This window comes from Phyllobates terribilis, unplaced genomic scaffold, assembly GCF_046119375.1.
Source record: "Phyllobates terribilis strain yellow unplaced genomic scaffold, ASM4611937v1 Scaffold_2__4_contigs__length_985480577, whole genome shotgun sequence".
Lineage (NCBI taxonomy): Eukaryota > Metazoa > Chordata > Amphibia > Anura > Dendrobatidae > Phyllobates > Phyllobates terribilis.
In genome coordinates this window covers 963,638,384-963,663,515 of record NW_027362762.1, presented here as the reverse complement: position 1 = coordinate 963,663,515, position 25,132 = coordinate 963,638,384, and the positions used below count along the sequence as shown (strand labels likewise).

At 55.3% G+C, this 25,132-nt stretch overlaps 1 protein-coding gene across 2 annotated transcripts in view; it reads left to right on the top strand.

Annotated features, from left to right (window-relative positions):
* SIDT1 (SID1 transmembrane family member 1) overlaps positions 1 to 22,694 on the top strand; it is a 294,206-nt gene extending 271,512 nt beyond the window's left edge. For both annotated transcript variants that reach the window (XM_073668654.1, XM_073668653.1), the window contains 2 exons: positions 21,807 to 21,920; positions 22,163 to 22,694. In XM_073668654.1, the coding sequence (XP_073524755.1) occupies positions 21,807 to 21,920; positions 22,163 to 22,225 (177 nt within the window). In that variant the 3' untranslated portion in view covers positions 22,226 to 22,694. The remainder of the gene's footprint in view (positions 1 to 21,806; positions 21,921 to 22,162) is intronic.
* Positions 22,695 to 25,132: the final 2,438 nt, after the last annotated feature.

The following is a 25,132-nucleotide window of genomic DNA, read 5'->3' as shown; positions in this document are numbered from 1 at the left end:
CAGCCTCATCAGGAGCATGCCCAGGCGTTGGAGGGAGGTCATACAGGCACGTGGAGGCCACACACAATACTCAGCCTCATCAGGAGCATACCCAGGCGTTGTAGGGAGGTCATACAGGCACGTGGAGGCCACACACAATACTGAACCTCATCAGGAGCATGCCCACGCGTTGTAGGGAGGTCATACAGGCACGTGGAGGCCACACACAATACTCACCCTCATCAGGAGCATGCCCAGGCGCTGTAGGGAGGTCATACAGGCACGTGGAGGCCACACACAATACCCAGCCTCATTAGGAGCATGCCCAGGCGTTGTAGGGAGGTCATACAGGCACGTGGAGGCCACACACAATACTCAGCCTCATCAGGAGCATGCCCAGGCGTTGTAGGGAGGTCATACAGGCACGTGGAGGCCACACACAATACTCAGCCTCATCAGGAGCATGCCCAGGCATTGTAGGGAGGTCATACAGGCACGTGGAGGCCACACACAATACTCAGCCTCATCAGGAGCATGCCCAGGCGCTGTAGGGAGGTCATACAGGCACGTGGAGGCCACACACAATACTCACCTCATCAGGAGCATGCCCAGGCGTTGTATGGAGGTCATACAGGCACGTGGAGGCCACACACAATACTCAGCCTCATCAGGAGCATGCCCAGGCGTTGTAGGGAGGTCATACAGGCTCGTGGAGGCCACACACAATACTCAGCCTCATCAGGAGCATGCCCAGGCTTTGTAGGGAGGTCATACAGGCATGTGGAGGCCACACACAATACTCAGCCTCATCAGGAGCATGCCCAGGCATTGTAGGGAGGTCATACAGGCACGTGGAGGCCACACACAATACTGAGCCTCATCGGGAGCATGCCCAGGCTTTGTAGGGAGGTCATACAGGCACGTGGAGGCCACACACAATACTCAGCCTCATCAGGAGCATGCCCAGGCGTTGTAGGGAGGTCATACAGGCACGTGGAGGCCACACACAATACTCAGCCTCATCAGGAGCATGCCCAGGCGTTGTAGGGAGATCATACAGACACGTGGAGGCCACACACAATACTCAGCCTCATCAGGAGCATGCCCAGGCGTTGGAGGGAGGTCATACAGGCACGTGGAGGCCACACACAATACTGAGCCTCATCAGGAGCATGCCCAGGTGTTGTAGGGAGGTCATACAGGCACGTGGAGGCCGCACACAATACTCAGCCTCATCAGGAGCATGCCCAGGCGTTGTAGGGAGGTCATACAGGCACGTGGAGGCCACACACAATACTGAGCCTTATCAGGAGCTTGCCCAGGTGTTGTAGGGAGGTCATACAGGCACGTGGAGGCCGCACACAATACTCAACCTCATCAGGAGCATGCCCAGGCGTTGTAGGGAGGTCATACAGGTACGTGGAGGCCACACACAATACTCAGCCTCATCAGGAGCGTGCCCAGGCGTTGTAGGGAGGTCATACAGGCACGTGGAGGCCACACACAATACTCAGCCTCATCAGGAGCATGCCCAGGTATTGTAGGGAGGTCATACAGGCACGTGGAGGCCACACACAATACTGAGCCTCATCAGGAGCATGCCCAGGCGTTGTAGGGAGGTCATACAGGCACGTGGAGGCCACACACAATACTGAGCCTCATCAGGAGCATGCCCAGGCGTTGTAGGGAGGTCATACAGGCACGTGGAGGCCACACACAATACTCAGCCTCATCAGGAGCATGCCCAGGCGTTGTAGGGAGGTCATACAGGCACGTGGAGGCCACACACAATACTCAGCCTCATCAGGAGCATGCCCAGGCGTTGTAGGGAGGTCTTACAGGCACGTGGAGGCCTCACACAATACTGAGCCTCATCAGGAGCATGCCCAGGCATTGTAGGGAGGTCATACAGGCACGTGGAGGCCACATACAATACTCAGCCTCATCAGGAGCATGCCCAGGCATTGTAGGGAGGTCATACAGGCACGTGGAGGCCACACACAATACTCAGCCTCATCAGGAGCATGCCCAGGCGTTGTAGGGAGGTCTTACAGGCACGTGGAGGCCTCACACAATACTGAGCCTCATCAGGAGCATGCCCAGGCATTGTAGGGAGGTCATACAGGCACGTGGAGGCCACATACAATACTCAGCCTCATCAGGAGCATGCCCAAGCATTGTGGGGAGGTCATACAGGCACGTGGAGGCCACATACAATACTCAGCCTCATCAGGAGCATGCCCAAGCATTGTAGGGAGGTCATACAGGCACGTGGAGGCCACATACAATACTCAGCCTCATCAGGAGCATGCCCAAGCATTGTGGGGAGGTCATACAGGCACGTGGAGGCCACACACAATACTCAGCCTCATCAGGAGCATGCCCAGGCATTGTAGGGAGGTCATACAGGCACGTGGAGCCCACACACAATACTCAGTCTCATCAGGAGCATGCCTTGGCATTGTAGGGAGGTCATACAGGCACGTGGAGGCCACACACAATACTGAGCCTCATCAGTAGCATGCCCAGGCGTTGTAGGGAGGTCATACAGGCACGTGGAGGCCACACACAATACTCAGCCTCATGAGGAGCATGCCCAGGCGTTGTAGGGAGGTCATACAGGCACGTGGAGGCCACACACAATACTCAGCCTCATCAGGAGCATGCCCAGGCGTTGTACGGAAGTCATACAGGCACGTGGAGGCCACACACAATACTGAGCCTCATCAGGAGCATGCCCAGGCGTTGTAGGGAGGTCATACAGGCACGTGGAGGCCACACACAATACTCAGCCTCATCAGGAGCATGCCCAGGCGTTGTAGGGAGGTCTTACAGGCACGTGGAGGCCTCACACAATACTGAGCCTCATCAGGAGCATGCCCAGGCATTGTAGGGAGGTCATACAGGCACGTGGAGGCCACATACAATACTCAGCCTCATCAGGAGCATGCCCAGGCATTGTGGGGAGGTCATACAGGCACGTAGAGGCCACACACAATACTCAGCCTCATCAGGAGCATGCCCAGGCATTGTAGGGAGGTCATACAGGCACGTGGAGCCCAAACACAATACTCAGCCTCATCAGGAGCATGCCTTGGCATTGTAGGGAGGTCATACAGGCACGTGGAGGCCACACACAATACTGAGCCTCATCAGTAGCATGCCCAGGCGTTGTAGGGAGGTCATACAGGCACGTGGAGGCCACACACAATACTCAGCCTCATCAGGAGCATGCCCAGGCATTGTAGGGAAGTCATACAGGCACGTGGAGGCCACACACAATACTCAGCCTCATCAGGAGCATGCCCAGGCGTTGTAGGGAGGTCATACAAGCACGTGGAGGCCACACACAATACTCAGCCTCATGAGGAGCATGCCCAGGCGTTGTAGGGAGGTCATACAGGCACGTGGAGGCCACACACAATACTCAGCCTCATCAGGAGCATGCCCAGGCGTTGTAGGGAAGTCATACAGGCACGTGGAGGCCACACACAATACTGAACCTCATCAGGAGCATGCCCAGGCGTTGTAGGGAGGTCATACAGGCACGTGGAGGCCACACACAATACTCAGCCTCATCAGGAGCATGCCCAGGCATTGTGGGGAGGTCTACAGGCACATTGAGGCCACACACAATACTCAGCCTCATCAGGAGCATGCCCAGGCGTTGTAGGGAGGTCATACAGGCACATGGAGGCCACACACAATACTCAGCCTCATCAGGAGCATGCCTAGGCGTTGTAGGGAGGTCATACAGGCACGTGGAGGCCACACACAATACTCGGCCTCATCAGGAGCATGCCCAGGCGTTGTAGGGAGGTCATACAGGCACGTGGAGACCACACACAATAATGAACCTCATCAGGAGTATGCCCAGGCGTTGTAGGGAGGTCATACAGGCACGTGGAGGCCACGCACAATACTCAGCCTCATCAGGAGCATGCCCAGGCGTTGTGGGGAGGTCATACAGGCACGTGGAAGCCACACACAATACTCAGCCTCATCAGGAGCATGCCCAGGCGTTGTAGGGAGGTCATACAGGCACGTGGAGGCCACACACAATACTGAACCTCATCAGGAGCATGCCCAGGCGTTGTAGGGAGGTCCTACAGGCACGTGGAGGCCACATACAATACTCAGCCTCATCAGGAGCATGCCCAGGCATTGTAGGGAGGTCATACGGGCACGTGGAGGCCACACACAATACTCAGCCTCATCAGGAGCATGCCCAGGCGTTGTAGGGAGGTCATACAGGCACGTGGAGGCCACACAGAATACTCAGCCTCATCAGGAGCATGCCCAGGCGTTGTAGGGAGGTCATACAGGCACGTGGAGGCCTCACACAATACTGAGCCTCATCAGGAGCATGCCCAGGCGTTGTAGGGAGGTCATACTGGCACGTGGAGGCCACATACAATACTCAGCCTCATCAGGAGCATGCCCAGGCATTGTGGGGAGGTCATACAGGCACGTGGAGGCCACACACAATACTCAGCCTCATCAGGAGCATGCCCAGGCATTGTAGGGAGGTCATACAGGCACGTGGAGGCCACACACAATACTCAGCCTCATCAGGAGCATGCCCAGACGTTGTAGGGAGGTCATACAGGCATGTGGAGGCCACACACAATACTCAGCCTCATGAGGAGCATGCCCAGGCGTTGTAGGGAGGTCATACAGGCACGTGGAGGCCACACACAATACTCAGCCTCATGAGGAGCATGCCCAGGCGTTGTAGGGAGGTCATACAGGCACGTGGAGGCCACACACAATACTCAGCCTCATCAGGAGCATGCCAAGGCATTGTGGGGAGGTCATACAGGCACGTGGAGGCCACACACAATACTCGGCCTCATCAGGAGCATGCCCAGGCGTTGTAGGGAGGTCATACAGGCACGTGGAGGCCACACACAATACTCAGCCTCATCAGGAGCATGCCCAGGCGTTGTAGGGAGGTCATACAGGCACGTGGAGGCCACACACAATACTGAGCCTTATCAGGAGCATGCCCAGGTGTTGTAGGGAGGTCATACAGGCACGTGGAGGCCGCACACAATACTCAACCTCATCAGGAGCATGCCCAGGCGTTGTAGGGAGGTCATACAGGCACGTGGAGGCCACACACAATACTCAGACTCATCAGGAGCATGCCCAGGCGTTGTAGGGAGGTCATACAGGCACGTGGAGGCCACACACAATACTCAGCCTCATCAGGAGCATGCCCAGGTATTGTAGGGAGGTCATACAGGCACGTGGAGGCCACACACAATACTCAGCCTCATCAGGAGCATGCCCAGGCATTATAGGGAGGTCTTACAGGCACGTGGAGGCCTCACACAATACTCAGCCTCATCAGGAGCATGCCCAGGCATTGTAGAGAGGTCATACAGGCACGTGGAGGCCACACACAATACTCAGCCTCATCAGGAGCATGCCCAGGCGTTGTAGGGAGGTCTTACAGGCACGTGGAGGCATCACACAATACTGAGCCTCATCAGGAGCATGCCCAGGCATTGTGGGGAGGTCATACAGGCACGTGGAGGCCACACACAATACTCAGCCTCATCAGGAGCATGTCCAGGCATTGTAGGGAGGTCATACAGGCACGTGGAGCCCACACACAATACTCAGCCTCATCAGGAGCATGCCTTGGCATTGTAGGGAGGTCATACAGGCACGTGGAGGCCACACACAATACTGAGCCTCATCAGTAGCATGCCCAGGCGTTGTAGGGAGGTCATACAGGCACGTGGAGGCCACACACAATACTCAGCCTCATGAGGAGCATGCCCAGGCGTTGTAGGGAGGTCATACAGGCACGTGGAGGCCACACACAATACTCAGCCTCATCAGGAGCATGCCCAGGCGTTGTAGGGAAGTCATACAGGCACGTGGAGGCCACACACAATACTCAGCCTCATCAGGAGCATGCCCAGGCGTTGTAGGGAGGTCATACAAGCACGTGGAGGCCACACACAATACTCAGCCTCATGAGGAGCATGCCCAGGCGTTGTAGGGAGGTCATACAGGCACGTGGAGGCCACACACAATACTCAGCCTCATCAGGAGCATGCCCAGGCGTTGTAGGGAGGTCATACAGGCACGTGGAGGCCACACACAATACTGAACCTCATCAGGAGCATGCCCAGGCGTTGTAGGGAGGTCATACAGGCACGTGGAGGCCACACACAATACTCAGCCTCATCAGGAGCATGCCCAGGCATTGTGGGGAGGTCTACAGGCACGTGGAGGCCACACACAATACTCGGCCTCATCAGGAGCATGCCCAGGCGTTGTAGGGAGGTCATACAGGCACGTGGAGGCCACACACAATACTGAACCTCATCAGGAGTATGCCCAGGCGTTGTAGGGAGGTCATACAGGCACGTGGAAGCCACACACAATACTCAGCCTCATCAGGAGCATGCCCAGGCGTTGTAGGGAGGTCATACAGGCAAGTGGAGGCCACACACAATACTGAACCTCATCAGGAGCATGCCCAGGCGTTGTAGGGAGGTCATACAGGCACGTGGAGGCCACACACAATACTGAGCCTCATCAGGAGCATGCCCATGCGTTGTAGGGAGGTCCTACAGGCACGTGGAGGCCACATACAATACTCAGCCTCATCAGGAGCATGCCCAGGCATTGTAGGGAGGTCATACGGGCACGTGGAGGCCACACACAATACTCAGCCTCATCAGGAGCATGCCCAGGCGTTGAAGGGAGGTCATACAGGCACGTGGAGGCCACACACAATACTCAGCCTCATCAGAAGCATGCCCAGGCGTTGTAGGGAGGTCATACAGGCACGTGGAGGCCTCACACAATACTGAGCCTCATCAGGAGCATGCCCAGGCATTGTAGGGAAGTCATACAGGCACGTGGAGGCCACATACAATACTCACCCTCATCAGGAGCATGCCCAGGCATTGTGGGGAGGTCATACAGGCACGTGGAGGCCACACACAATACTCAGCCTCATCAGGAGCATGCCCAGGCATTGTAGGGAGGTCATACAGGCACGTGGAGGCCACACACAATACTCAGCCTCATGAGGAGCATGCCCAGGCGTTGTAGGGAGGTCATACAGGCACGTGGAGGCCACACACAATACTCAGCCTCATCAGGAGCATGCCCAGGCATTGTGGGGAGGTCATACAGGCACGTGGAGGCCACACACAATACTCGGCCTCATCAGGAGCATGCCCAGGCACTGTAGGGAGGTCATACAGGCACGTGGAGGCCACACACAATACTGAACCTCATCAGGAGTATGCCCAGGCGTTGTAGGGAGGTCATACAGGCACGTGGAGGCCACAGACAATACTCAGCCTCATCAGGAGCATGCCCAGGCGTTGTAGGGAGGTCATACAGGCACGTGGAGTCCACACACAATACTCAGCCTCATCAGGAGCATGCCCAGGCGTTGTAGGGAGGTCATACAGGCACGTGGAGGCCATCACAATACTCAGCCTCATCAGGGGCATGCCCAGGCGTTGTGGGGAGGTCATACAGGCACGTGGAAGCCACACACAATACTCAGCCTCATCAGGAGCATGCCCAGGCGTTGTAGGGAGGTCATACAGGCACGTGGAGGCCACACACAATACTCAGCCTCATGAGGAGCATGCCCAGGCGTTGTAGGGAGGTCATACAGGCACGTGGAGGCCACACACAATACTCAGCCTCATCAGGAGCATGCCAAGGCATTGTGGGGAGGTCATACAGGCACGTGGAGGCCACACACAATACTCGGCCTCATCAGGAGCATGCCCAGGCGTTGTAGGGAGGTCATACAGGCACGTGGAGGCCACACACAATACTGAACCTCATCAGGAGTATGCCCAGGCGTTGTAGGGAGGTCATACAGGCACGTGGAGGCCACACACAATACTCAGCCTCATCAGGAGCATGCCCAGGCGTTGTGGGGTGGTCATACAGGCACGTGGAAGCCACACACAATACTCAACCTCATCAGGAGCATGCCCAGGTGTTGTAGGGAGGTCAAACAGGCACGTGGAGGCCACACACAATACTGAACCTCATCAGGAGCATGCCCAGGCGTTGTAGGGAGGTCCTACAGGCACGTGGAGGCCACATACAATACTCAGCCTCATCAGGAGCATGCCCAGGCATTGTAGGGAGGTCATACGGGCACGTGGAGGCCACACACAATACTCAGCCTCATCAGGAGCATGCCCAGGCGTTGAGGGGAGGTTATACAGGCACGTGGAGGCCACACACAATACTCAGCCTCATCAGGAGCATGCCCAGGCATTGTGGGGAGGACATACAGGAACGTGGAGGCCACAAACAATACTCAGCCTCATCAGGAGCATTCCCAGGCGTTGTAGGGAGGTCATACAGGCACGTGGAGGCCACACACAATACTCAGCCTCATCAGGAGCATGCCAAGGCGCTGAGGGAGGTCATACAGGCACGTGGAGGCCACACACAATACTCAGCCTCATCAGGAGCATGCCAAGGCGCTGAGGGAGGTCATACAGGCACGTGGAGGCCACACACAATACTCAGCCTCATCAGGAGCATGCCCAGGCGTTGTAGGGAGGTCATACAGGCACGTGGAGGCCACACACAATACTGAACCTCATCAGGACCATGCCCAGGCATTGTGGGGAGGTCATACAGGCACGTGGAGGCCACACACAATACTCGGCCTCATCAGGAGCATGCCCAAGCGTTGTAGGGAGGTCATACAGGCACGTGGAGGCCACACACAATACTGAACCTCATCAGGAGTATGCCCAGGCGTTGTAGGGAGGTCATACAGGCACGTTGAGGCCACACACAATACTCAGCCTCATCAGGAGCATGCCCAGGCGTTGTGGGGAGGTCATACAGGCACGTGGAAGCCACACACAATACTCAGCCTCATCAGGAGCATGCCCAGGCGTTGTAGGGAGGTCATACAGGCACGTGGAGGCCACACAAAATACTGAACCTCATCAGGAGCATGCCCAGGCGTTATAGGGAGGTCCTACAGGCACGTGGAGGCCACATACAATACTCAGCCTCATCAGGAGCATGCCCAGGCATTGTAGGGAGGTCATAAGGGCACGTGGAGGCCACACACAATACTCAGCCTCATCAGGAGCATGCCCAGGCGTTGAAGGGAGGTCATACAGGCACGTGGAGGCCACATACAATACTCAGCCTCATCAGGAGCACTCCCAGGCGTTGTAGGGAGGTCATACAGGCACGTGGAGGCCTCACACAATACTGAGCCTCATCAGGAGCATGCCCAGGCGCTGTAGGGAGGTCATACAGGCACGTGGAGGCCACACACAATACTCAGCCTGATCAGGAGCATGCCCAGGCGTTGTAGGGAGGTCATACAGGCACGTGGAGGCCACACACAATACTCAGCCTCATCAGGAGCATGCCCAGGCGTTGTAGGGAGGTCATACAGGCACGTGGAGGCCACACACAATACTCAGCCTCATCAGGAGCATGCCCAGGCGTTGTGGGGAGGTCATACAGGCACGTGGAGGCCTTACTCAATACTCGGCCTCATCAGGAGCATGCCCAGGCGTTGTAGGGAGGTCATACAGGCACGTGGAGGCCACACACAATACTCAGCCTCATCAGGAGCATGCCCAGGCGTTGTAGGGAGGTCATACAGGCACATGGAGGCCACACACAATACTGAACCTCATCAGGAGCATGCCCAGGCGTTGTAGGGAGGTCATACAGGCACGTGGAGGCCACACACAATACTCAGCCTCATCAGGAGCATGCCCAGGCGTTGTAGGGAGGTCATACAGGCACGTTGAGGCCACACACAATACTCAGCCTCATCAGGAGCATGCCCAGGCGTTGTAGGGAGGTCATACAGGCACGTGGAGGCCACACACAATGCTGAACCTCATCAGGAGTATACCCAGGCATTGTAGGGAGGTCATACAGGCACGTGGAGGCCACACACAATACTCAGCCTCATCAGGAGCATGCCCAGGCGTTGTGGGGAGGTCATACATGCACGTGGAAGCCACACACAATACTCAGCCTCATCAGGAGCATGCCCAGGCGTTGTAGGGAGGTCATACAGGCACGTGGAGGCCACACACAATACTGAACCTCATCAGGAGCATGCCCAGGCGTTGTAGGGAGGTCCTACAGGCACGTGGAGGCCACATATAATACTCAGACTCATCAGGAGCATGCCCAGGCATTGTAGGGAGGTCATACAGGCACGTGGAGGCCACACACAATACTCAGCCTCATCAGGAGCATGCCCAGGCGTTGTAGGGAGGTCCTACAGGCACGTGGAGGCCACATACAATACTCAGCCTCATCAGGAGCATGCCCAGGCATTGTAGGGAGGTCATACGGGCACGTGGAGGCCACACACAATACTCAGCCTCATCAGGAGCATGCCCAGGCGTTGTGGGGAGGTCATACAGGCACGTGGAGGCCACACACAATACTCAGCCTCATCAGGAGCATGCCCAGGCATTGTAGGGAGGTCATACAGGCACGTGGAGGCCACACACAATACTCAGCCTCATCAGGAGCATGCCCAGGCGTTGTAGGGAGGTCCTACAGGCACGTGGAGGCCACATACAATACTCAGCCTCATCAGGAGCATGCCCAGGCATTGTAGGGAGGTCATACGGGCACGTGGAGGCCACACACAATACTCAGCCTCATCAGGTGCATGCCCAGGCATTGTGGGGAGGTCATACAGGAACGTGGAGGCCACACACAATACTCAGCCTCATCAGGAGCATTCCCAGGCGTTGTAGGGAGGTCATACAGGCACGTGGAGGCCACACACAATACTCAGCCTCATCAGGAGCATGCCCAGGCGCTGTAGGGAGGTCATACAGGCACATGGAGGCCACACACAATACTGAACCTCATCAGGAGCATGCCCAGGCGTTGTAGGAAGGTCCTACAGGCACGTGGAGGCCACATACAATACTCAGCCTCATCAGGAGCATGCCCAGGCATTGTAGGGAGGTCATACGGGCACGTGAAAGCCACACACAATACTCAGCCTCATCAGGAGCATACCCAGGCATTGTGGGGAGGTCATACAGGCACGTGGAGGCCACACACAATACTCAGCCTCATCAAGAGCATGCCCAGGCATTGTGGGGAGGTCATACAGGAACGTGGAGGCCACACACAATACTCAGCCTCATCAGGAGCATTCCCAGGCGTTGTAGGGAGGTCATACAGGCACGTGGAGGCCACACACAATACTCAGCCTCATCAGGAGCATGCCCAGGCGCTGTAGGGAGGTCATAGAGGCAAGTGGAGGCCACACACAATACTGAGCCTCATCAGGAGCATGCCCAGGTGTTGTAGGGAGGTCATACAGGCACGTGGAGGCCACACACAATACTCAGCCTCATCAGGAGCATACCCAGGCGTTGTAGGGAGGTCATACAGGCACGTGGAGGCCACACACAATACTCAGCCTCATCAGGAGCATGCCCAGGCGTTGTAGGGAGGTCCTACAGGCACGTGGAGGCCACATACAATACTCAGCCTCATCAGGAGCATGCCCAGGCATTGTAGGGAGGTCATACGGGCACGTGGAGGCCACACACAATACTCAGCCTCATCAGGTGCATGCCCAGGCATTGTGGGGAGGTCATACAGGAACGTGGAGGCCACACACAATACTCAGCCTCATCAGGAGCATTCCCAGGCGTTGTAGGGAGGTCATACAGGCACGTGGAGGCCACACACAATACTCAGCCTCATCAGGAGCATGCCCAGGCGCTGTAGGGAGGTCATACAGGGACATGGAGGCCACACACAATACTGAACCTCATCAGGAGCATGCCCAGGCGTTGTAGGAAGGTCCTACAGGCACGTGGAGGCCACATACAATACTCAGCCTCATCAGGAGCATGCCCAGGCATTGTAGGGAGGTCATACGGGCACGTGAAAGCCACACACAATACTCAGCCTCATCAGGAGCATGCCCAGGCATTGTGGGGAGGTCATACAGGCACGTGGAGGCCACACACAATACTCAGCCTCATCAAGAGCATGCCCAGGCATTGTGGGGAGGTCATACAGGAACGTGGAGGCCACACACAATACTCAGCCTCATCAGGAGCATTCCCAGGCGTTGTAGGGAGGTCATACAGGCACGTGGAGGCCACACACAATACTCAGCCTCATCAGGAGCATGCCCAGGCATTGTAGGGAGGTCATACAGGCACGTGGAGGCCTCAAACAATACTCAGCCTCATCAGGAGCATGCCCAGGCGTTGTAGGGAGGTCATACAGGCACGTGGAGGCCACACACAATACTGAACCTCATCAGGAGCATGCCCAGGCGTTGTAGGAAGGTCCTACAGGCACGTGGAGGCCACATACAATACTCAGCCTCATCAGGAGCATGCCCAGGCATTGTTGGGAGGTCATACGGGCACGTGAAAGCCACACACAATACTCAGCCTCATCAGGAGCATGCCCAGGCATTGTGGGGAGGTCATACAGGCACGTGGAGGCCACACACAATACTCAGCCTCATCAAGAGCATGCCCAGGCATTGTGGGGAGGTCATACAGGAACGTGGAGGCCACACACAATACTCAGCCTCATCAGGAGCATTCCCAGGCGTTGTAGGGAGGTCATACAGGCACGTGGAGGCCACACACAATACTCAGCCTCATCAGGAGCATGCCCAGGCGCTGTAGGGAGGTCATAGAGGCAAGTGGAGGCCACACACAATACTGAGCCTCATCAGGAGCATGCCCAGGTGTTGTAGGGAGGTCATACAGGCACGTGGAGGCCACACACAATACTCAGCCTCATCAGGAGCATACCCAGGCGTTGTAGGGAGGTCATACAGGCACGTGGAGGCCACACACAATACTCAGCCTCATCAGGAGCATGCCCAGGCGTTGTAGGGAGGTCCTACAGGCACGTGGAGGCCACATACAATACTCAGCCTCATCAGGAGCATGCCCAGGCATTGTAGGGAGGTCATACGGGCACGTGGAGGCCACACACAATACTCAGCCTCATCAGGTGCATGCCCAGGCATTGTAGGGAGTTCATACGGGCACGTGAAAGCCACACACAATACTCAGCCTCATCAGGAGCATGCCCAGGCATTGTGGGGAGGTCATACAGGCACGTGGAGGCCACACACAATACTCAGCCTCATCAAGAGCATGCCCAGGCATTGTGGGGAGGTCATACAGGAACGTGGAGGCCACACACAATACTCAGCCTCATCAGGAGCATTCCCAGGCGTTGTAGGGAGGTCATACAGGCACGTGGAGGCCACACACAATACTCAGCCTCATCAGGAGCATGCCCAGGCATTGTAGGGAGGTCATACAGGCACGTGGAGGCCTCAAACAATACTCAGCCTCATCAGGAGCATGCCCAGGCGTTGTAGGGAGGTCATACAGGCACGTGGAGGCCACACACAATACTGAGCCTCATCAGGAGCATGCCCAGGTGTTGTAGGGAGGTCATACAGGCACGTGGAGGCCACACACAATACTCAGCCTCATCAGGAGCATGCCCAGGCGTTGTAGGGAGGTCATACAGGCACGTGGAGGCCGCACACAATACTCAACCTCATCAGGAGCATGCCCAGGCGTTGTATAGAGGTCATACAGGCACGTGGAGGCCACTCACAATACTCAGCCTCATCAGGAGCATGCCCAGGCGTTGTAGGGAGGTCATACAGGCACGTGGAGGCCACACACAATACTCAGCCTCATCAGGAGCATGCCCAGGTATTGTAGGGAGGTCATACAGGCACGTGGAGGCCACACACAGTACTGAGCCTCATCAGGAGAAGCCCAGGCGTTGTAGGGAGGTCATACAGGCACGTGGAGGCCACACACAATACTCAGCCTCATCAGGAGCATGCCCAGGTATTGTAGGGAGGTCATACAGGCACGTGGAGGCCACACACAATACTCAGCCTCATCAGGAGCATGCCCAGGTATTGTAGGGAGGTCATACAGGCACGTGGAGGCCACACACAATACTGAACCTCATCAGGAGCATGCCCAGGCGTTGTAGGGAGGTCCTACAGGCACGTGGAGGCCTCACACAATACTGAGCCTCATCAGGAGCATGCCCAGGCGTTGTAGGGAGGTCATACAGGCACGTGGAGGCCACATACAATACTCAGCCTCATCAGGAGCATGCCCAGGCATTGTGGGGAGGTCATACAGGCACGTGGAGGCCACACACAATACTCAGCCTCATCAGGAGCATGCCCAGGCATTGTAGGGAGGTCATACAGGCACGTGGAGGCCACACACAATACTCAGCCTCATCAGGAGCATGCCTAGGCATTGTAGGGAGGTCATACAGGCACGTGGAGGCCACACACAATACTGAGCCTCATCAGTAGCATGCCCAGGCGTTGTAGGGAGGTCATACAGGCACGTGGAGGCCACACACAATACTCAGCCTCATCAGGAGCATGCCCAGGCGTTGTAGGGAGGTCATACAGGCATGTGGAGGCCACACACAATACTCAGCCTCATCAGGAGCATGCCCAGGTGTTGTAGGGAGGTCATACAGGCACGTGGAGGCCACACACAATACTCAGCCTCATGAGGAGCATGCCCAGGCGTTGTAGGGAGGTCATACAGGCACGTGGAGGCCACACACAATACTCAGCCTCATCAGGAGCATGCCCAGGCGTTGTAGGGAGGTCATACAGGCACGTGGAGGCCACACACAATACTCAGCCTCATCAGGAGCATGCCCAGGCGTTGTAGGGAGGTCATACAGGCACGTGGAGGCCACACACAATACTCAGCCTCATCAGGAGCATGCCCAGGCGTTGTAGGGAGGTCATACAGGCACGTGGAGGCCACACACATTACTCAGCCTCATCAGGAGCATGCCCAGGCGTTGTAGGGAGGTCATACAGGCTCGTGGAGGCCACACACAATACTCAGCCTCATCAGGAGCATGCCCAGGTGATGTAGGGAGGTCATACAGGCACGTGGAGGCCACACACAATACTCAGCCTCATCAGGAGCATGCCCAGGCATTGTAGGGAGGTCATACAGGCACGTGGAGGCCACACACAATACTGAGCCTCATCGGGAGCATGCCCAGGCGTTGTAGGGAGGTCATACAGGCACGTGGAGGCCACACACAATACTCAGCCTCATCAGGAGCATGCCCAGGCGTTGTAGGGAGATCATACAGACACGTGGAGGCCACACACAATACTCAGCCTCATCAGGAGCATGCCCAGGCGTTGGAGGGAGGTCATACAGGCAAGTGGAGGCCACACACAATACTGAGCCTCATCAGGAGCATGCCCATGTGTTGTAGGGAGGTCATACAGGCACGTGGAGGCCACACACAATACTCAGCCTCATCAGGAGCATGCCCAGGCGTTGTAGGGAGGTCATACAGGCACGTGGAGGCCACACACAATACTCAGCCTCATCAGGAGCATGCCCAGGCGTTGTAGGGAGGTCATACAGGCACGTGGAGGCCGCACACAATACTCAGCCTCATCAGGAGCATGCCCAGGCGTTGTAGGCAGGTCATACAGGTACGTGGAGCCCACACACAATACTGAGCCTCATCAGGAGCATGCCCAGGTGTTGTAGGGAGGTCATACAGGCACGTGGAGGCCACACACAATACTCAGCCTCATCAGGAGCATGCCCAGGCGTTGTAGGGAAGTCATACAGGCACGTGGAGGCCGCACACAATACTCAACCTCATCAGGAGCATGCCCAGGCGTTGTAGGGAGGTCATACAGGCACGTGGAGGCCGCACACAATACTCAACCTCATCAGGAGCATGCCCAGGCGTTGTATAGAGGTCATACAGGCACGTGGAGGCCACTCACAATACTCAGCCTCATCAGGAGCATGCCCAGGCGTTGTAGGGAGGTCATACAGGCACGTGGAGGCCACACACAATACTCAGCCTCATCAGGAGCATGCCCAGGCGTTGTGGTGAGGTCATACAGGCACGTGGAGGCCACACACAATACTCAGCCTCATCAGGAGCATGCCCAGGCGTTGTAGGGAGGTCATACAGGCACGTGGAGGCCACACACAATACTCAGCCTCATCAGGAGCATGCCCAGGCTTTGTAGGGAGGTCATACAGGCACGTGGAGGCCACACACAATACTCAGCCTCATCAGGAGCATGCCTAGGCATTGTAGAGAGGTCATACAGGCACGTGGAGGCCACACACAATACTGAGCCTCATCAGTAGCATGCCCAGGCGTTGTAGGGAGGTCATACAGGCACGTGGAGGCCACACACAATACTCAGCCTCATGAGGAGCATGCCCAGGCGTTGTAGGGAGGTCATACAGGCACGTGGAGGCCACACACAATACTCAGCCTCATCAGGAGCATGCCCAGGCGTTGTAGGGAGGTCATACAGGCACGTGGAGGCCACACACAATACTCAGCCTCATCAGGAGCATGCCCAGGCGTTGTAGGGGGGTCATACAGGCACGTGCAGGCCACACACAATACTCAGCCTCATCAGTAGCATGCCCAGGCGTTGTAGGGAGGTCATACAGGCACGTGGAGGCCACACACAATACTCAGCCTCATCAGGAGCATGCCCAGGCGTTGTAGGGAGGCAATACAGGCACGTGAAGGCCACACACAATACTCAGCCTCATCAGGAGCATGCCCAGGCGTTGTAGGGAGGTCATACAGGCACGTGGAGGCCACACACAATACTCAGCCTCATCAGGAGCACGTCCAGGCGTTGTAGGGAGATCATACAGGCACGTGGAGGCCACACACAATACTCAGCCTCATCTGGAGCATGCCCAGGCGTTGTAGGGAGGTCATACAGGCACGTGGAGGCCACACACAATACTCAGCCTCATCAGGAGCATGCCCAGGCGTTGTAGGGAGGTCATACAGGCACGTGGAGGCCACACACAATACTCAGCCTCATCAGGAGCATGCCCAGGCGTTGTAGGGAGGTCATACAGGCACGTGGAGGCCACACACAATGCTCAGTCTCATCAGGAGCATGCCCAGGCGTTGTAGTGAGATCATAAAGGCACGTGGAGTCCACACACAATACAAAGCTTCATCAGGAGCATTCCCAGGCATTGTAGGGAGGTCATACAGGCACGTGGAGGCCACACACAATACTCAGCCTCATCAGGAGCATGCCCAGGCGTTGTAGGGAGGTCATACAGGCACGTGGAGGCCACACACAATACTCAGCCTCATCAGGAGCATGCCCAGGCGTTGTAGTGATGCCATACAGGCACGTGGAGGCCACACACAATACTCAGCCTCATCAGGAGCATGCCCAGGCGTTGTAGGGAGGTCATACAGACACGTGGAGGCCACACACAATAATGAGCCTCATCAGGATCATGCCCAGGCATTGTAGGGAGGTCATACAGGCACGTGGAGGCCACACACAATACTCAGCCTCATCAGGAGCATGCCCAGGCGTTATAGGGAGGTCATACAGACACGTGGAGGCCACACACAATACTCAGCCTCATCAGGAGCATGCCCAGGCGTTGTAGGGAGGTCATACGGGCACGTGGAGGCCACACACAATACTCAGCCTCATCAGTAGCATGCCCAGGCGTTGTAGGGAGGTCATACAGGCACGTGGAGGCCACACACAATACTGAGACTCATCAGCTGCATGCCCAGGCGTTGTAGGGAGGTCATACAGGCACGTGGAGGCCACACACAATACTCAGCCTCATCAGGAGCATGCCCAGGCGTTGTAGTGATGCCATACAGGCACGTGGAGGCCACACACAATACTCAGCCTCATCAGGAGCATGCCCAGGCGTTGTAGGGAGGTCATACAGACACGTGGAGGCCACACACAATACTCAGCCTCATCAGGAGCATGCCCAGGTGTTGTAGGGAGGTCATACAGGCACGTGGAGGCCACACACAATACTCAGTCTCATCAGGAGCATGCCCAGGCGTTGTAGGGAGGTCATACAGGCACGTGGAGGCCACACACAATACTGAGACTCATCAGCTGCATGCCCAGGCGTTGTAGGGAGGTCATACAGGCACGTGGAGGCCACATACAATACTCAGCCTCATCAGGAGCATGCCCAGGCGTTGTAGTGATGCCATACAGGCACGTGGAGGCCACACACAATACTCAGCCTCATCAGGAGCATGCCCAGGCGTTGTAGGGAGGTCATACAGACACGTGGAGGCCACACACAATAATGAGCCTCATCAGGATCATGCCCAGGCGTTGTAGGGAGGTCATACAGGCACGTGGAGGCCACACACAATACTCAGCCTCATCAGGAGCATGCCCAGGCGTTATAGGGAGGTCATACAGACACGTGGAGGCCACACACAATACTCAGCCTCATCAGGAGCATGCCCAGGCGTTGTAGGGAGGTCATACGGGCACGTGGAGGCCACACACAATACTCAGCCTCATCAGTAGCATGCCCAGGCGTTGTAGGGAGGTCATACAGGCACGTGGAGGCCACACACAATACTAAGCATCATCAGGAGCATGACCAGGCGTTGTAGGGAGGTCATACAGACACGTGGAGGCCACACACAATACTCAGCCTCATCAGGAGCATGCCCAGGCGTTGTAGGGAGGCAATACAGGCACGTGGAGGCCACACACAATACTCAGCCTCATCAGGAGCATGCCCAGGCGTTGTAGGGAGGTCATACAGGCACGTGGAGGCCACACACAATACTCAGCCTCATCAGGAGCACGCCCAGGCGTTGTAGGGAGGTCATACAGGCACGTGGAGGCCACACACAATACTCAGCCTCATCTGGAGCATGCCCAGGCGTTGTAGGGAGGTCATACAGGCACGTGGAGGCCACACACAATACTCAGCCTCATCAGGAGCATGCCCAGGCGTTGTAGGGAGGTCATACAGGCACGTGGAGGCCACACACAATGCTCAGTCTCATCAGGAGCATGCCCAGGCGTTGTAGGGAGGTCATACAGGCACGTGGAGGCCACACACAATACTCAGCCTCATCAGGAGCATGCCCAGGCGTTGTAGGGAGGTCATACAGGCACGTGGAGGCCACACACAATGCTCAGTCTCATCAGGAGCATGCCCAGGCGTTGTAGGGAAGTCATACAGGCACGTGGAGGCCACACACAATACTCAGCCTCATCTGGAGCATGCCCAGGCGTTGTAGGGAGGTCATACAGGCACGTGGAGGCCACACACAATGCTCAGTCTCATCAGGAGCATGCCCAGGCGTTGTAGGGAGGTCATACAGGCACGTGGAGGCCACACACAATACTCAGCCTCATCAGGAGCATGCCCAGGCGTTGTAGGGAAGTCATAAAGGCACGTGGAGGCCACACACAATACTCAGCTTCATCAGGAGCATTCCCAGGCATTGTAGGGAGGTCATACAGGCACGTGGAGGCCACACACAATACTCAGCCTCATCAGGAGCATGCCCAGGCGTTGTAGGGAGGTCATACAGGCACGTGGAGGCCACACACAATACTCAGCCTCATCAGGAGCATGCCCAGGTGTTGTAGGGAGGTCATACAGGCACGTGGAGGCCACACACAATACTCAGTCTCATCAGGAGCATGCCCAGGCGTTGTAGGGAAGTCATACAGGCACGTGGAGGCCACACACAATACTGAGACTCATCAGCTGCATGCCCAGGCGTTGTAGGGAGGTCATACAGGCACGTGGAGGCCACACACAATACTCAGCCTCATCAGGAGCATGCCCAGGCGTTGTAGTGATGCCATACAGGCACGTGGAGGCCACACACAATACTCAGCCTCATCAGGAGCATGCCCAGGCGTTGTAGGGAGGTCATACAGACACGTGGAGGCCACACACAATTGAGCCTCATCAGGATCATGCCCAGGCGTTGTAGGGAGGTCATACAGGCACGTGGAGGCCACACACAATACTCAGCCTCATCAGGAGCATGCCCAGGCGTTATAGGGAGGTCATACAGACACGTGGAGGCCACACACAATACTCAGCCTCATCAGGAGCATGCCCAGGCGTTGTAGGGAGGTCATACAGGCACGTGGAGGCCACACACAATACTCAGCCTCATCAGGAGCATGCCCAGGCGTTGTAGGGAGGTCATACAGACACGTGGAGGCCACACACAATACTGAGCCTCATCAGGATCATGCCCAGGCGTTGTAGGGAGGTCATACAGGCACGTGGAGGCCACACACAATACTCAGCCTCATCAGGAGCATGCCCAGGCATTATAGGGAGGTCATACAGACACGTGGAGGCCACACACAATACTCAGCCTCATCAGGAGCATGCCCAGGCGTTGTAGGGAGGTCATACAGGCACGTGGAGGCCACACACAATACTCAGCCTCATCAGGAGCACGCCCAGGTGTTGTAGGGAGGTCATACAGGCACGTGGAGGCCACACACAATACTCAGCCTCATCAGGAGCATGCCCAGGCGTTGTAGGGAGGTCATACAGGCACGTGGAGGCCACACACAATACTCAGCCTCATCTGGAGCACGCCCAGGTGTTGTAGGGAGGTCATACAGGCACGTGGAGGCCACACACAATAATCAGCCTCATCAGGAGCATGCCCAAGCGTTGTAGGGAGGTCATACAGGCACGTGGAGGCCACATACAATACTCAGCCTCATCAGGAGCATGCCCAGGCATTGTAGGGAGATCATACAGGCACGTGGAGGCCACACACAATACTCAGCCTCATCAGGAGCATGCCCAGGCGTTGTAGGGAGGTCATACAGGCACGTGGAGGCCACACACAATACTCAGCCTCATCTGGAGCACGCCCAGGTGTTGTAGGGAGGTCATACAGGCACGTGGAGGCCACACACAATAATCAGCCTCATCAGGAGCATGCCCAAGCGTTGTAGGGAGGTCATACAGGCACGTGGAGGCCACACACAATACTGAGCCTCATCAGGAGCATGCCCAGGCGTTGTAGGGAGGTCATACAGGCACGTGGAGGCCACACACAATACTCAGCCTCATCAGGAGCATGCCCAGGCGTTGTAGGGAGGTCATACAGGCACGTGGAGGCCACACACAATACTCAGCCTCATCAGGAGCATGCCCAGGCGTTGTAGGGAGGTCATACAGGCACGTGGAGGCCGCACACAATACTCAGCCTCACCAGGAGCATGCCCAGGCGTTGTAGGGAGGTCATACAGGCACGTGGAGGCCACACACAATACTCAGCCTCATCAGGAGCATGCCCAGGCGTTGTAGGGAGGTCATACAGGCACGTGGAGGCCACACACAATACTCAGCCTCATCAGGAGCATGCCCAGGCGTTGTAGGGAGGTCATACAGGCACGTGGAGGCCACACACAATACTCAGCCTCATCAGGAGCATGCCCAGGCGTTGGAGGGAGGTCATACAGGCACGTGGAGGCCACACACAATACTCAGCCTCATCAGGAGCATGCCCAGGCGTTGTAGGGAGGTCATACAGGCACGTGGAGGCCACACACAATACTCAGCCTCATCAGGAGCATGCCCAGGCGTTGTAGGGAGGTCATACAGGCACGTGGAGGCCACACACAATACTGAGCCTCATTGTGACTTGTTTTAAGGACATTACATCACAGTTGGATCAGCCTGTAGTGTGTTTTTCCACTTTAATTTTGGGGGTGACTCCAAATCCAGGCCTCCATTGGTTAATAAATGTGATTTCCATTGATGATTTTTGTGTGATTTTGTTGTCAGCACATTCAGCTTTATACAGAACAAAGTATTCAATGAGAAGATTTCATCATTCAGATCTAGGAGGGGGGATTTCACTGTTCCCTGTATTTTTTTGAGCAGTGTATAAAATTAAATTACTTTAGAAAAATGATATATTATTTCCAGGAAAGTCCGGCTCAGTCGCGGGAGAAGAACCGGGAATGTATACTGATGCACTTTTTTGACGACCATGACATCTGGCACTTCCTTTCTGCGACTGCAATGTTCTTCTCGTTCCTGGTGAGTCGTCGTCGTCGTCTGGTCCCTACAGTAATGGTGGAGAGAGCAGGACGGGCGATAGGCGACGTTATGTCTTCCAGACAGATTGTAAGGAGACGGCACAGAATGAAGGGTCTGGAGCATCAGTCAGGCGTCCCCCCTCTATGGAGGCAGTCAGTCAGTGTCATGGCCGCTTCTCCTCGTCTTGGTTCTTCGCCTGCTTTCTGATTGTCTCCTTCCACATCATTTCTATCATTCCTCAGGTTCTTCTCACGCTGGACGACGACCTGGACGATGTGCGCAGAGACAAGATCCCGGTCTTCTGAGGAGCTTCGGCCTCCAGCTGACGTCTCCGTCGTCCCTTCTTGTGCCTGGATCCCAGGCGAGAGCTGAGCGCACTTTACCTTCCTGATATCCAGAAGGAAGAAGAGGAGAAATGGCCGTAAGCAGAGGCCCTCCAGCTTTCCCAGAAGAACAATACTGCTGCCTGTGTGCTCCCGCCCTGGGGTCCTCGTCCTGCCAGAGTCGGGGTCCCAAGTCTTCAGACTTCAGGAATATTTGCCCCATTTTCCTCTGGTATAACTTAATCCTGCCAGGATGGTGCCACCTGCTGGTCACCCCTGGGACTACTGCCAAAATACTGATTTATGACATGTTGCCAATTTTTTAAAGAATTTTTAGGACCCCTCTGACTGTATCCCAGCCTTTCATGGACGTTCGGGTGCACACCGTCCTCGTTGTGTTAACTCTTTCAGTGCTGCTTGTGTTGTAAAACTTGTGGATCTTTTTAATTTATTGGAACGTGATTTGTGTATTTTATTTGTGACGGAAAACTGAAGACGGCGGCCATGAACTGACGAGAAGCTGCAGACGCCAGACTGCTGCAATGTGTCCACCCACCGATCCCAGAATACGGTGCCCTCCAGTCCCAACCATATGACTGCCCCATTATATATCACAAGAAAAGTGTCTGCCCCTGAAGAACCAGCAAATACATTGCCCAGATCACCCAGCTTTCCACAGCCCCTGACCAGCATCCACTTCTGCATTGTTCAGCGCAGTCATCAGTTCACATTCCTTATGATGGATACTCGTTACACAGTTGTCCCCGGGTTTTCTCCCTCCATCCTGGGTGAATATCAGTCTTCTCCTGGTTCAGGACTAGCATGCTAAAATGACAGTGATCAGGATGAACAGCGTTATATGGTATCTGTTATACAGGGGGAGGGAGCTCCTCTGTGCATGGCAGTGTGTGAAGAGAACAGAATAGAACCTGGAGGAGGGGGCACTTTTTTAAAAATAAAATGTAACCATTATCAGTAATGTGCTGTGGCTTCTCCAGGAGACGGGGGGCGAGGAAAGGGGAAGGAGACGGGGGGCGAGGACAGGGGAAGGAGACGGGGGGCGAGGACAGGGGAAGGAGACGGGGGGCGAGGACAGGGGAAGGAGACGGGGGGCGAGGAAAGGGGAAGGAGACGGGGGGCGAGGAAAGGGGAAGGAGACGGGGGGCGAGGAAAGGGGAAGGAGACGGGGGGCGAGGAAAGGGGAAGGAGACGGGGGGCGAGGAAAGGGGAAGGAGACGGAGGGCGAGGAAAGGGGAAGGAGACGGAGGGCGAGGAAAGGGGAAGGAGACGGAGGGCGAGGAAAGGGGAAGGAGACGGAGGGCGAGGAAAGGGGAAGGAGACGGAGGGCGAGGAAAGGGGAAGGAGACGGAGGGCGAGGAAAGGGGAAGGAGACGGAGGGCGGGAAAGGGGAAGGAGACGGAGGGCGAGGAAAGGGGAAGGAGACGGAGGCGAGGAAAGGGGAAGGGAAGCGAGGAGGGAAGGAGACGGAGGCGAGGAGGGAAGGAGACGGAGGCGAGGAGGGAAGGAGACGGAGGCGAGGAGGGAAGGAGACGGAGGCGAGGAGGGAAGGGAGCATCAGACGCACTGCTTGTGGCAAAACAACAGGACATTTACTGGAAGCTCAAAATTCTCAACTCTCATTTGTCAACGCCAACATTCAATACATCCTACATGGCAAATCACCACAAGGAGGTGACTCTGGTCAGTAAAATAGTGAGTGCAGCTCTGGAGTATAATACAGGATGTAAGTCAGGATCAGTAATGTAATGTACAGTACAGACCAAAAGTTTGGACACACCTTCTCATTTAATGATTTTTCTGTATTTTCATGACTATGAAAATTGTACATTCACACTGAAGGCATCAAAACTATGAATTAACACATGTGGAATTATATACTTAACAAAAAAGTGTGAAACAACTGAAAATATATCTTATATTCTAGGTTCTTCACAGTAGCCACCTTTTGCTTTGATGACTGCTTTGCACACTCTGGGCATTCTCAAATCCCAGATCAATAAAGTGGATGCAATCCAGAACTGGCCAAAACCACTCTCAAAAACGCAAGTTATGGCCTTTCTGTGAATCGTGGGGTGCTACAACCCTGACCGACCTCCTTAACCCCTTCGCAACCCTGGGATTTTCCGTTTTTGCATTTTAGTTTTTTGCTCCCCTTGTTCCCAGAGCCATAGGGTTTTTATTTTTTGGTCAATATGGCCGTGTGAGGGCTTATTTTTTGCGGGACAAGTTGTATTTTTCAACGCCATTACTAGTTTTACCACATCGTGTACGGGAAAACGGGAAAAAAAATCCAAATGCGGTGAAATTGCAAAAAAAAGTGCAATACCACAGATTTTTATTTTTTTCCACGTTCACTGAATGCTAAAACTGAGCTGCGGTTCTTATTCTCCAGGTCATTACGAGTTCGTAGACACCAAATATGTACAGGTTCTTTTTTATTTAAGTGGTGAAAAAAAAATTCCAAAGTTTGGTAAAAAAAAAAAATGGCGCCATTTTCTAAGACCCGTAGATTCTCCATTTTTCGGGATCTGGGGCCGGGTGAGGGCTTATTTTTTGCGCACCAAGCTGAAGTTTTTATTGATACCATTTTGGGGTAGATCCGATGTTTTGATCGCCCGTTATTGCATTTTATTGCAATGTTGCGGCGACCAAAAAACGTAATTCTGGCGTTTAGAATTTTTTTCTCGTTACACCGTTTACCGATCGGATTAATTATTTTTTTTATATTGATAGATCGGGCGATTCTGAATGCGGTGATACCAAATATGTGTATGTGGTTTTTTTTTTAATTATTTTATTTTGAATGGGGCGAAAGGGGGGTGATTTAAACTTTTTTTTAATATTTTTAAAAACTTTTTTTTTTTTTTT